Below are 12,530 nucleotides of genomic sequence, written 5' to 3'. Positions count from 1 at the left end.
ACTGTAGCTGTCCTATAGTAAATTATTATCCCTTTGTACTTTGTTAATTTGAAATCTCTTATGGGTTAGGATTTTGACATATCCAATGCTATAATGAGTTATAAAGAAGTAAAATGCATACCAAAATGTTTGGAAATGTAGTATATTAAGACAGATACCTGGCTAAGTAACATTAGGAAGATTAACAAGTTAGCACAAATGATTCCTAAGGTTTCTAATTCTAAAATTTATGACTTCTGATGCATTAAAGAAAACTGGTAATTCTATAGGCTAATGTTATTTCATCTATTTATCGTCTTGTGCATTAAAAATGAGAAAGCAAGTTTTAAAAAATAATTTATTCGTAAGTTTGGTGTTGGTCTTTTTCTTTTTGTTCTAGAATGTCAGTCAGCTATCGCCAGATGGTCCTTTACCACAGCTTCCTTTACCATATATTAACAGTTCAGCAACTCGGGTTTTCTTTGGTCATGACAGACGTCCTGCTGATGGTTAGTAAAGTCTTATTCGGCCTTGTGATCTAGTGACGGTTTTGTGTGTATAATTTCCCCCACTTTATTGGGGAAATGGGTAAGAATGAGTGTGTACATAATACCTATTTGGATAACTTCCATTTTTATTTTAAATAAGCTTAATTTGAGGCATTTCTTTCTAATCATGACATGCAATGCCTTTTTTTTAAAGGTGAAAAACAGGCAGCTACCCACGTAAGCCTCGATCAAGAATATGACTCTGAATCTTCTCAGCAGTGGCGAGAGCTTGAGGAACAAGTTGTGGCTGTGGTTAACAAAGGAATAATTCCATCCAATTTCCAGCCTACACAATACTGTTTAAACAGTTACTCAGATAACTCGAGATTTCCTCTTGCTGTTGTAGAAGGTGATATACTTGAACTTCTAAGTGCATTGTTTTAATTTTACCTAAAGCATATTTAATATAGTTTGCCAAATGCTACGTATTACTGGACTTTAGAGATGGCACAGAAATTCAAGAGCTCTATTGACAGATACTCTAACGCATATAATGTGATTGGTTATAAATGAAGAAAAACATTTCTTTGTTATAGAGACACTGGGAAAAGCTACTATAGGAGAATGTTACATATTGAATGCTGAACATATGAGTATTTACAAAGAGATGAGGGGCATTTTAGGGATCCTTGAGTAGCTCACATGGCTTGACCACGCTCTATTGATGGTAGACCTGTGATCTACTCCTGAGAAGTCATAACCTTGAAACCTTAACAAGTAGGTCGGCTCTGCACAGGGTTGCTCACCATGGATTGGAACAGACTCAACAGCAGCTAACAAAAATAACAAGTGTGTTAGACAATTGAGGAGCAAGGTGATATGTGAAGTTTATTAAAGTTATGCTTTTCTTTTCTAGAACCAATAACAGTGGAAGTGGCTTTTAGAAATCCTTTGAAGGTTCCACTTTTGTTAACAGATTTGTCATTGCTCTGGAAATTTCAGCCTCAGGATTTCAGTGCAAAGGATAATGAAGTTAAAGAACTAGTAAGTTACTAAAAGGTATTTGTAATAAGCATGTTTCAGTTCTAGCCCAACAGATAATGTAATATTTTCAACTTCTTCATAGTGTGTTATACTTTTTCCTCTAGTTATAAAAATTACATCTTTTTCTTGTTTAAACTTTGTGGTTAAAGAAAAATATGCACAGTAAAAAAAAACCTTATTTTTCTTAGCATGTCAGAATAACAACTTAAAATTATGTGATTCTCCTCCCCCCAGTTTTATTTGTGTATTTTCCCCAAGGATTTGAGATCTGTATATATGAATGCATTTTTATAATTGTAAAAATTCTGTGTTGTTTTTTTATACATGTTCTGCATTAAAACATCTTAATCTTTTTACATACTATTTCATCTTATGGATTCGTAAATTATTCTGATCTTCCTTTGCTATTATTTTGGAAGTTTCCTCTTGGAACTTTCCATTTGCTTGCTATCTTAATAATTTTCTGATAAATTACTGTAGTTTCCTCAGCATGAAATTAGAATACGCTAGGGAGCAGAGATGTTATACCCTATTTATTTTTCAAAATTCTGTGACATTAGCTTTTTACCAACAGCATATTGTATTGTATAGCATATCTTTTCAATGGTAGCCACTATTGGTTATAAAACCCAAATTTTTGTTGTTTTATTGATAGCTGTGGCATAGTGTGTGGGAAGATGGGATGATTTCACAAAGGCCATCTTTCTCTGGCAGTTCAGGTTCACCACCTACTTTATGGGAGAAAACTGGCACTCCTGTGGAGGACCAGCAAGGAGTTGCTTCTGCTGATTATGAGAGAGAGATACTGTCTTACTACTTTATTTCCCATTTCATAATTTCCGGTGATGTTGGAAGTTGAAGTTCATGTATTTTCTTTTTTTTTTTTTTTAAATTATTTCTGTGTACCGTCAAATCAGATCAGACTGGTATAGGAGGCATCAATTCTCCTTCTATCCTCCCTAGTCATTGTCCAACTGTCTGACGCATAACAAGTGCTTGCAAAGAACATGGCCTGTATCAGGTGCACCTTAGTCTCCAGAGAGACACCATTGCTCTTCAGTACTTTGGAGAGGTCCCTAAAAGCAGACTTTCCCATGGCAATACGTCTCTTAATTTCCTGGCTGCTGGTGCTGAGAGTGTTGACTGTGGAGCCAAGCAAACTAAAGCTGTGAACTATCTCAATCTCTTCACCATCCATCCTGATGCTGCCAATTGGTCCAGTGGTGAGAATCTTTGTCTTCTTGACATTGAGCCTCAGTCCATGTTGGAGGCTGCAGTCCTTGACCCTCTGCAGCAAGCGCTTCAGGTCCTCCTCAGTTCCAGCAAGCAGGGTTGTGTCATATGCATAACACAGATTGTTGATAGATCTTCCACCAATCTTCACCCCACATTTTTCCACATAGAGTCCAACCTCCCCGGATATGTTAAATATGTTAAAGGAACAATATGCTGGATTTTAAAGGAGATTGCTAAAACTTTTCATTCTGCTGAAAGTTGTATGTCATTTATTTGTATGTTTTGTGTTGCATTCAGTTGTAGTTTTTTAAAAAAATAATTTTACTTTTTTTAGTTTAAAATTTAAACTGAATTGCTCCACGATCTTCTTGTGGTTATAATACAAAGATGCTACATTGAGTATCAAAGACGTAATTTTTAATTGTTGTATCAAAGAACTGATTTCATGGAAAGTAGTGTCAGTGAGGATCTTAGTGAGAACCATGTTACCTCCGACGTGAGTCAGTTAGCTCTACTTCATTACATGACAGGAGGCAGTTGTCTTATAAAAACCTGGTTGATTTTAAGCAGACAGGCTTCCCTTTCTCTTTTGTTTCCTCTTATTGACCTGTGGTTTGTTTGGTTTTTTTTCCATCTTGCTCTGACTGTCATTGTGTTTTCTATGTACAGTTGGCTAGTTTTCAAGAAGCAGCAGGAGTAAAAGATGGAAAAGTTTGCTACAAGTGAAATTAGAATGGCTGTTTGCCATTGTTGATAAAGAGCAGCTGAGCTTATCTTTAGGTGTCTTCATGAATGCAACTTGGAGTTACACTTATCTTTAGTAGAGTTGGGCTGAATATTAAAAACAAATTGTAGAGCTTTCAAACTCACTGCTGTTGAATGATTCCAGTTCATCCTGACCATCTGGTTTTCTAGTGCTGTGTAAATCTTTATAGGAGGAAATTGCCCATTTCTGTAACTTGGAGCAGCTGGTCAAGTCGAGCCTACCGATCTTTGGTAGCAATGTAACACACCACACCACCAAAGCACCTTTTATATGGAACCTAACAGAAGTAAATATTAGCTCCTGTTATTGATCTTAAGTACTAGTGTAGAAATGTTAATAATCTGCTGTTTTCTGTTCATTATAATGTACATTTTAACAATTTGTTTTTCAGGTCACAAGTGAACCTGAAATGATTGGAACTGAAGTTATTTCAGAATTTCTCATTAACAGTGAGGAATCTAAAGTGGTAATTGTTTTTCTCCCCTTATAACTTTTTATAAGTTTCTAGAAGTAATCTGAAAAGTCAGATACCGAGTTTATTAGTTTTTGTTTTGTTTTATAAGAAGACAGAAATTGGATATGATTAGAAGGACACTGATGGGGCAAGTACTCTTGCAGTGTTCTTTGATTTGTTCATTTCATAAGTACAAACCTTTTGCTTTCTGCTTGGGACCAGTGTGATATCACAGGATACTTAAGTAACCAAAATATTTGGATAATTGTCAAAAGTTTGGTTGAATGTCAGGATGATAATTGTTGAATTTATTTTTTTTTTATGTGAGAAAATTCTCTTAAATTTGTGATTTAAAAATTTAATTCATGAATTTTATTTTTGTAGCATTATAGAATTCTTTTGCACTATTTAAGATGCTCTAAAAGCAGATATTAAAAGTTACTTCTTGTCTCCACAGGCAAGACTAAAGCTCTTTCCACACCACATAGGGGAGCTCCATATTCTTGGAATTGTATATAATCTTGGCACGATTCAGGGCTCCATGACGGTAGATGGCATTGGTGCTCTTCCTGGATGTCACACAGGTAAAGCTATAGCATTGCTGAACCATTAGAATACTATAATATTTATAATCATTTCCTCTAAGAAAATAAAAGAAACATGAGATAGTTCCTTTATTATATCTAGTGAAAATTTATATGGCAAGTTATATTCCTGTTTTAATAATTAAAGAGATTTCTGCACTTAAGGATCATATTTGTAATTCTTAATTGACATACACTAGACTAGATTTGTTTAAAAAGTAACTCAGATTTCTATTTTAAATAAGTTAACTGGATATATGAACTTTTTGAATCTCCTTCTCTTTTCCATTTTATATAAATAGAATATTAACATGGGACACGGGTTTCATTGAAAGTACCAAGTATATGCATTTATATAATAATTTACATACCATTTTTCAGCATTAAGGGTAAGGCTCTATGGCTTAACTCTTGAACTAAATCTTGTGGGCAATATTTTTCATGCTTTTTTAAAGTATAGTTCAATAAGCAAAATACTAGTATGATTCTGTGTTACGTAAGTGTGAAGAGTACACACACCCCCCAATTCCTTGTCAGGTTTCTGTATTTTTTAGGGAGGAGATGTCCGTCTTTATCTGGAGAAGTGGCTGATAGATTTGAGTCACTGACCTTTGACTTAGTAACACAACCTTTAGCAACCCTTGTCTACTGTGTCACCAGGTTCCTCACTGTAAGGAGTGCTCCGTGCTCCTTCTCTCTGGGAGCCTCATAATGGTGGTCACTTGGCATATTAAAGATTCTGAATAGTTCTGATTGTTATACCCAGTAGAAGAGATTGCTGTGTACTTACCTTTTTTCGTATGTATATTGCACGTAAACCTTTGGGACTAATACTCTGTGAATAGTTAATAAAATTTTGAGAAAACCACCTAATTTCATTAACTTTATATAATCTCTTAAATAGATGTAGATATTTATAATTGAGAAATAATTCCAATTTTAAAATTAGAAAAATAGGCTTGTTTGATACTTTGGAATTTATTTTCTTTGAAAATACTTTTCTCATAGCCTGAATTGACCAATAAATAGACCATTCGGCCCCAAAACATTATTCTCTCACATCGCTCTTTTTGGTTAATAAGCATGTCGGTTTCAAAGGACTTCCGGTCAGTGATGTGTCTTTCTACATTGTATATACATGTTGTATAGACTGTGACTCTTAGTGACTGACTGAACCGTGCCCCAATCCTGTTCCATGCCCACAGTCCCTGCCACAGTTGAACCCTTTGTTACAGTAACTATTGTCGGTCCATCTTGTTGTGTAAGATTTTCCTCTCTTTCTCTGATCCTTTGCCTTTCCCACCATGGTGTATTTTTTTCAAAGACTAGCCCTTCTGATAATATGCCCAAAGCACATGACACGAAGTTTCACATCTTTGCCTCTAAAGAGCCGCTCTGTCTGCACTTCTTCGAAGACTGTTTGTTTGTTCTTTTGGCGATCCATGGGATATTGCATATTTTCCACCAGCACCACAATTCAAGGGCATTGATTCCTCTGTCATCCTTATTCATTGTTTAGCTTTCCTAACAAAATGAGAAAGTAAAGTGACATGCCAGTTAATATTGTTCAAAATGCAAAGAAGGATATATTTTTGATTATTCATGCTAATTGAAAGATACTAGAATTTTTCTGCTTTAGTAAAGCATTTAATTAACCCGAAACTTTGAGTATTCATGTAGTCAAGCCAATGTAAGTAGTTAACATACTAAATTACTTTAGGGCACTGATTGTTTTTCATTTCAGGAAAATATTCTCTGAGTATGTCAGTACGAGGGAGACAGGATTTAGAAATTCAAGGCCCTCGACTTAACAACACAAAAGAAGAGAAAACCTCTATTAAGTATGGTCCTGATCGCCGTTTAGATCCTATAATTGCTGAGGAAATGCCACTGCTGGAGGTATTTCACGTTTATTATTTTCATGTGCTTAATAGCTTATCTGCATAATCCGATGATAGTTTGGTTGCATTAATTTTAGACTGTGAGGTAATTGATTTTACACAGAAGTGTATTTTTAAATTATTAATCCAAATAAACCCAGCTGCCATTTAGCCAGTCTGACTCATAACAACTCTCATTTGGGTTTCTGAGGCTGAAAATCTTAATGAGATCAGATTGCCTGATCTTTTTCCTAGTGGTGATGGGTTCTAATTACCAGCCTTTACGTTAAGAGTCCAATATTTACCCTATTATGCCACTAGGGCTTCTTTAAAATTAGTAAGCCAAGGCTAAATAAATCTAATTTACAGAGGTGGACACTCACATAAGTTAGCATTCAGCCACAGCCAGATTATAAGATATAACCTTCAAGGTATTGGAAATTTGGAAAGCACCGCTAAAAGAATTTCAGGTGTCACTTAAATCAGTGGCCTTTTAAAACAAAACAAAACATGGTTTGTGAATAAATGCTTGGGAATAAACTCAAACTGTATAGATGCGTGAAATCAAACCTGTAGTCCTCAGCCTTTTCATCTGGTACCCACACCTGCTTTCATTCCATAGGAGACTCAGAACTGACTCATAGGCAGCGTGTTTTGAATTCTTTTTGGTTGTATTTTTGTTTTATTTATGTTAGTATGAGAAGATGTACACTAGTAAAAGAAGAGAAGTAGTAGTTGAAGTATTTTGGAACATCTCAAGGAAACTGTTGTAGAAGAAGTCTCAAGAGAAATAAGTGGGTTCTACAGGTCTAGGGAATTTAGCAGAAATCGTTTCTGAATCTTGAGAAAGGATTACATTTGATTGGATCCTGGTCTAGCAATTTTTCATCTTTGTGACACTTTTTTAATAAATTCCAAGTTCTTGAAAGAGAAATTTACCTCACCTTAGATCAAATTCATCCCAAAAGAACTAAACCAGGGGTAGAGGCTTATCGTATCAATGGGAACATTAAGAAATCCTTCCTCCAGCATCCTTAGGTTTGTCAGCCAGCAAACTAGTAAAATTAGCAATTTATCTTTCAGAAGTACCTGTGGTACCTGAAGGTTGCTTTTTAAGATCTTTCATGCTACACTTATTTATAAAACTCAGAAACCAAACCCAGTGCCATCAACACGATTCCAACTCATACAGTCCCACCACAGTTTCCAAGGCCATAAATCTTAAAGGGAGGAAACAACAATGCATCTCTTGATAAACAGGTAGTCATTTCAAACTGCTGACTTTTTCATTAGCAGCATTACACACTGCTAAAGGGCCTTGCATGGATACAGTTTTAATACTTATAAATTGTTTCAAGCCACACATGTTAACTTAACATATTTTATCCTTTGACCTTTTTCTTTAACAATGTAACTTGGCCTTCTTCCAGTAAGTAAAATTCTTTTTTTTTTTTTTAAATTTTTTATTTTATTATTTTTGTGTGAGTGTACCGTCAAATCAGATCTGACTGGTACAGGAGGAGATGGTCCCTCCTTCCCCGGCAGAGCATCTGGTGGATTCGAACCGTGTGCCTCTGGGATTGTAGTTGCAGCTCCTTGCCACTAGGCCACCAGAGCTCCCCTAGTAAAATTCTTTTTAAGCATATAGATATGCTATTTCTTTATTTGAATATTCTCTATTTTAACCATTTATTCATAGGTGTGGTTCTAATCTTTTATCTGTACTAAACATTTTACATATATTTGGTCCTTGTGTGTTGATACAGATTTGAAGTGGAATTGTTTGACCAAAGAGTACACATTTTCAATTTTCTTAAACAGTAAAAAAATTCTCTTCAATAAGGCTGTAGTAATTTGAACTTTTTTTTGAAATGAAATGAATGTATTATATCTGTGCTATACTGGATTTCATCAGTTTTTATTTTTTTTAATTTTTGAAAATTAGATCGGACAAAAATGATTATTTTCATATATATTTCTCTGATTAAATATATGGTTGATCAGTCCTGGGTTTTGTCTCTGTGATTATTTTTTCCCTTTTGGATTGTCTGCTTATAACTTTTCAGTTTCATATTGCATTTTTCTCCTTGTGTAATTTTTGTGACTATATAGAAGAGCATAGGTAACATGCTTATGTAACCTTTGTTCAGAGAAAGGGATTGCTGAAACACCACATACATTTCCCCAAGTTCAACACTGCTTAATTATACTGCATTTAAAGAGTTGTGTGGGGCAACTAGAAACTTCTGGATGGGCCTAGGTACCAATTACTAGTTGGAGAAATATTTTTACAAATATTTTAGCTTTGGTTATGTTATCCTTCACCATGTTGAGGTTTTTAACTAGTGAAATCATGTCTCGTATCCTTTTGCTTCTATGTTTTGTATTTATTATAGATGCTTTCTTAGTAAAAACTATTGATTTTTTAAGTTAAATAACAGGATATATGCTTCTCTAAATGTCAAGATGATGGTATAGAATTTAATTTCTTTCAAGTTCCAGTAACATTAATTGAGTATGAGATGTCTTCCTAATACGCTAATATCCTGAAAGTGCTCGTACCTGTTTGTTTGATTCGGATGCTCCCTGTTCTGTCCCTTTCCTCGTCCTCGTCTCTTTTTGTGTCATCACCATACTGTTATATTCTCTCAGTAATTGTTGGGCTGTCCTCCTCCTTTTTCCTTATTGTTAGAGCTTGGACAAAATAACTGGCTGTTACATTATTGTTGTTAGAATTGCCTTGCAATTGTAAGGCAGATGACTGATTGTAATGACCCGAGGATTCAGATGCTGTTTTAGGACTCTACACTTTTACAATTTAGCAAATATTTGTTTGGAAGTATTTATTTAAGAATTGTCTAGTATTTACTTTCAAAGGGAAGACTGATTCTTCTAGTTAAAGTTGTAAAAATTAAAATCGGTGGAGGATACCAAGATAGCTCTTTTCTGCATAATGCTGTTGACTATAGTTTTCATAAACTATCACATCAATGTTTCCCAGTTACGAAGATTGTAACATGCACTGATTTTTTCTTTCTCCTCAAAAATTGACTGCTGAGTGACAGCATTGAGAGTTTCTATCTCACACTCTTTTCCCAATTGTAGTTATTGATTACTGCTGCATGTTCAGGGGAATAGCAAAGACAGTTAATGAACTATTCATAGAGTTTTAGTAAAGAAATAACTGCATCTTAGAAGTGTTATGCATTAGTGTTCAGAATATTCAACACACTATATAATAATATTTTTTCCCTCCAATGCAGGTGTTCTTTATACATTTTCCTACAGGGCTCCTCTGTGGAGAAATCCGAAAAGCATTTGTAGAATTTGTCAATGTCAGCAAATGTCCTCTTACTGGATTGAAGGTTGTTTCTAAACGTCCAGAGTTCTTTACTTTTGGTGGTAATACTGCTGTTCTAACACCAGTAAGCCCCTCAGCTTCTGAGAACTGTAGTGCTTACAAGACTGTTGTGACAGATTCTACCTCTGTATGTACAGCACTCATATCGTCAGCTTCTTCTGTCGACTTTGGCATTGGCATAGGAAGTCAACCAGAGGTGATTCCTGTTCCTCTTCCTGACTCTGTTCTTCTACCTGGAGCATCAGTCCAGCTACCAATGTGGTTACGGGGGCCAGATGAAGAAGGTGTCCATGAAATTAATTTTTTGTTTTACTATGAAAGTGTTCAAAAGCAACCCAAAATACAGTGAGTATCTTTTAAACCTTTCAGATTTGACTTCTGTGTTTAACATAAGTTCCTAATGTTGTTTATCATTGAGTTGGAGCCAGCTCTTAGCTGGGTTTTCAGAGGGGTAAATTGCATGGGAGTAGATTGCCCATCCTTCTCCCACAGAGTAGCTGGTGGATTCAAAACCCTTGTCTTTGGTGTGGCATCACAGCTCCTTACCACTTGGCCACCAGAGCTCCCTTAGGTGACCATATTAAAAAAATATTTTGATGTAAATATATTTGTTAATGAACAGCCTAATGAGACAGTAGTTAAGTGGTTGTCTCCTATCTGAAAGATTGAGGATTCAAATACAGTAGCCTTTTTTTTTATAATTTTTTTTACAGAGGTTTTGGATTTCCATTCATTCATTGCCGCAATTTTCTCCCTTCCCCCCCCTCCCCACCAGCTCGCTTCCCCCTCCGAAGAGAGAGAAAAAAAAAAAAAAGAAAAAAATTTCCTTCATTAGTATACAATTCCCACGTCCCTTCTCCCCCACCCCCCACCCCGAGTACACTTCTCTATGCAACCTTAATTCTGGATTCCTGTGCTAACCATAATACTCAATCATATAACACTTCTAATCTGTTCTTTCCCTCATCTGTTTCAATACAATATACATAATTTATCCAGTTTTTTCTGTCATACCCCCACCCTGATGTCAGACCCATTCTACAACAGAGGCACCATGCAGTATTTGTCCCTTTGTGACTGAACTGTTTCACTCAGCATAATGTCCTCCAGGGTCACCCACTTTGAATAATATTGCATGAGTTCCTTGTAGCCCTTTTATGGAGGAAGATATAGTCTGCTTCTTAAATATTACAAACCTTGTAGGGTTGCTATACATCAGAATTAGCTTGATGAAAGGCAGATTTCTATTAGTTTAAATGGCATTTTTTTATTTAGAAGTAATAAATCTTCCTGATTATGCATACTTATAGCTGAGGTGGTCCTTAATATACAACCACGAGAACCTGAGAGAGGGGTCACTGTGAGTGGTAATCACCTTGATAGGAGGGGTTCAGGTTTTATATCTGAGAGTGTCTTTAATAAAGCAATTAATTCTAGATACATAAAGGTTTTTTTAATAAAAAAAACCCTTTAGTTCTTTTTATCTATAAATTTTGTGATTCCTTCATATGAATAAATACTATGTCCAGAGTTATCAAGTGATAACTTTTAATTTATGATTTATGATGTATTAAAATATGTTACTTGTGTATAAAGATGACCTGCTTGCCATAATCCTGTTTTCAAAAGTGTTTTGTGCTACTTTCCTTTTGCCCAGCTCTCACTTTTCCTTTTGAAAATGTCTGAAAAGATATGTGTATATTTGCAGAACAGATAGGTGAGATTATAAGAGACAATCACTGGAAGAACTCTGTCCTAACTGACCCACCCAGATCTCTGACATTTATATTCAAAATAGAATATTTTATTTGTGATAATGTCCTTGTGGCATTTTACTTATATTACCTCTGTTCTCATATATCAGTGTGTTTATGTTCCAAAGACCAGGTTATTGTATCGCAGTTGGTTTTACTTAGGAGTTGAAGTGTACCCTGTCGTTAGTGCCTATGCTGCTGTACCCTCTCCTTCACTGCTTCTCAGATGCCTCCCTTCCCAGTTACTGCAGAGGGCGTGGCTGTTGAGAGGAGAGGCAGTGAGGATGAGGAGTCTCAGGGGTTCCCTGTGGACCCTCATTCCTTGCCTTCCCACCTTCCTGTTCTACCAACTCTGATCATGGGTTTTAGTGGTGAGTGACGTATATAGGCTTGCAGGCAGGTTAGGCCTACCCTCTTAGATCGTATAGAGACTGTAGAAGTGGCAGAGAGCCCTTCCAAGCCCTTGCCCGATTCCAGTGGCCCTGCTTCAGCTGCCTTCTTGTGTCCTTAAGCTCCTGCATGCTGCCTACATACCCCATCCTGCAAGCCTTGCTCAGCTCCTGTGCCCATGCTGTCATACACACTGCCTACATTTTTTCCCCAAGACCTATTCTGAAATTTAAATGAGATTATATTTGGTGTGTACAGGTATATTTTAGGTCTTCAGTAGGTGTTCATTTTCCTTAACGTAAGAGTGAGAGTCAGTACTCTGCCCAAAGCTTTCAAGGAATGATTTGTGGAATGAAGGAATTGTGAAGTAAATCTCCAAAAAAAGGAAAGTCATTTGGGTATTGAGGAGGCAGACAAAAGTAGTGATTAGTGTATATGAATGAAGATCCTTTGGCTAAAGTACAATACACTCAACTGTTTGCTATCATCAGATTAGTTGACCCTCCTTTTTGGAGGCTGTAAATAATGTAAAAGGAGATTTCACATCTTTTGTCCTGCTGGAGAGCTGCAATATAAAGAAATGGGGATTAAATC

At 35.9% G+C, this 12,530-nt stretch overlaps 1 protein-coding gene across 1 annotated transcript in view; it reads left to right on the top strand.

The window, feature by feature from the left end:
* Nucleotides 1–12,530, top strand: part of TRAPPC8 (trafficking protein particle complex 8) — an 80,479-nt gene that overhangs the window by 55,025 nt on the left and 12,924 nt on the right. Inside the window, exons 14-20 of the mRNA XM_006899555.1 lie at nucleotides 380–488; nucleotides 682–876; nucleotides 1,384–1,511; nucleotides 3,905–3,979; nucleotides 4,425–4,551; nucleotides 6,296–6,450; nucleotides 9,695–10,137. Of these exons, the coding sequence (XP_006899617.1) occupies nucleotides 380–488; nucleotides 682–876; nucleotides 1,384–1,511; nucleotides 3,905–3,979; nucleotides 4,425–4,551; nucleotides 6,296–6,450; nucleotides 9,695–10,137 (1,232 nt within the window). The remainder of the gene's footprint in view (nucleotides 1–379; nucleotides 489–681; nucleotides 877–1,383; nucleotides 1,512–3,904; nucleotides 3,980–4,424; nucleotides 4,552–6,295; nucleotides 6,451–9,694; nucleotides 10,138–12,530) is intronic.

The sequence above is a fragment of the Elephantulus edwardii genome, unplaced genomic scaffold, assembly GCF_000299155.1.
Source record: "Elephantulus edwardii isolate Elephantulus edwardi_28Jun2011 unplaced genomic scaffold, EleEdw1.0 scaffold00261, whole genome shotgun sequence".
NCBI classification, from domain to species: Eukaryota; Metazoa; Chordata; class Mammalia; order Macroscelidea; family Macroscelididae; genus Elephantulus; species Elephantulus edwardii.
The sequence above is the reverse complement of the archived record's forward strand: the minus strand, read 5'-3'. Positions and strand labels throughout refer to the sequence as shown.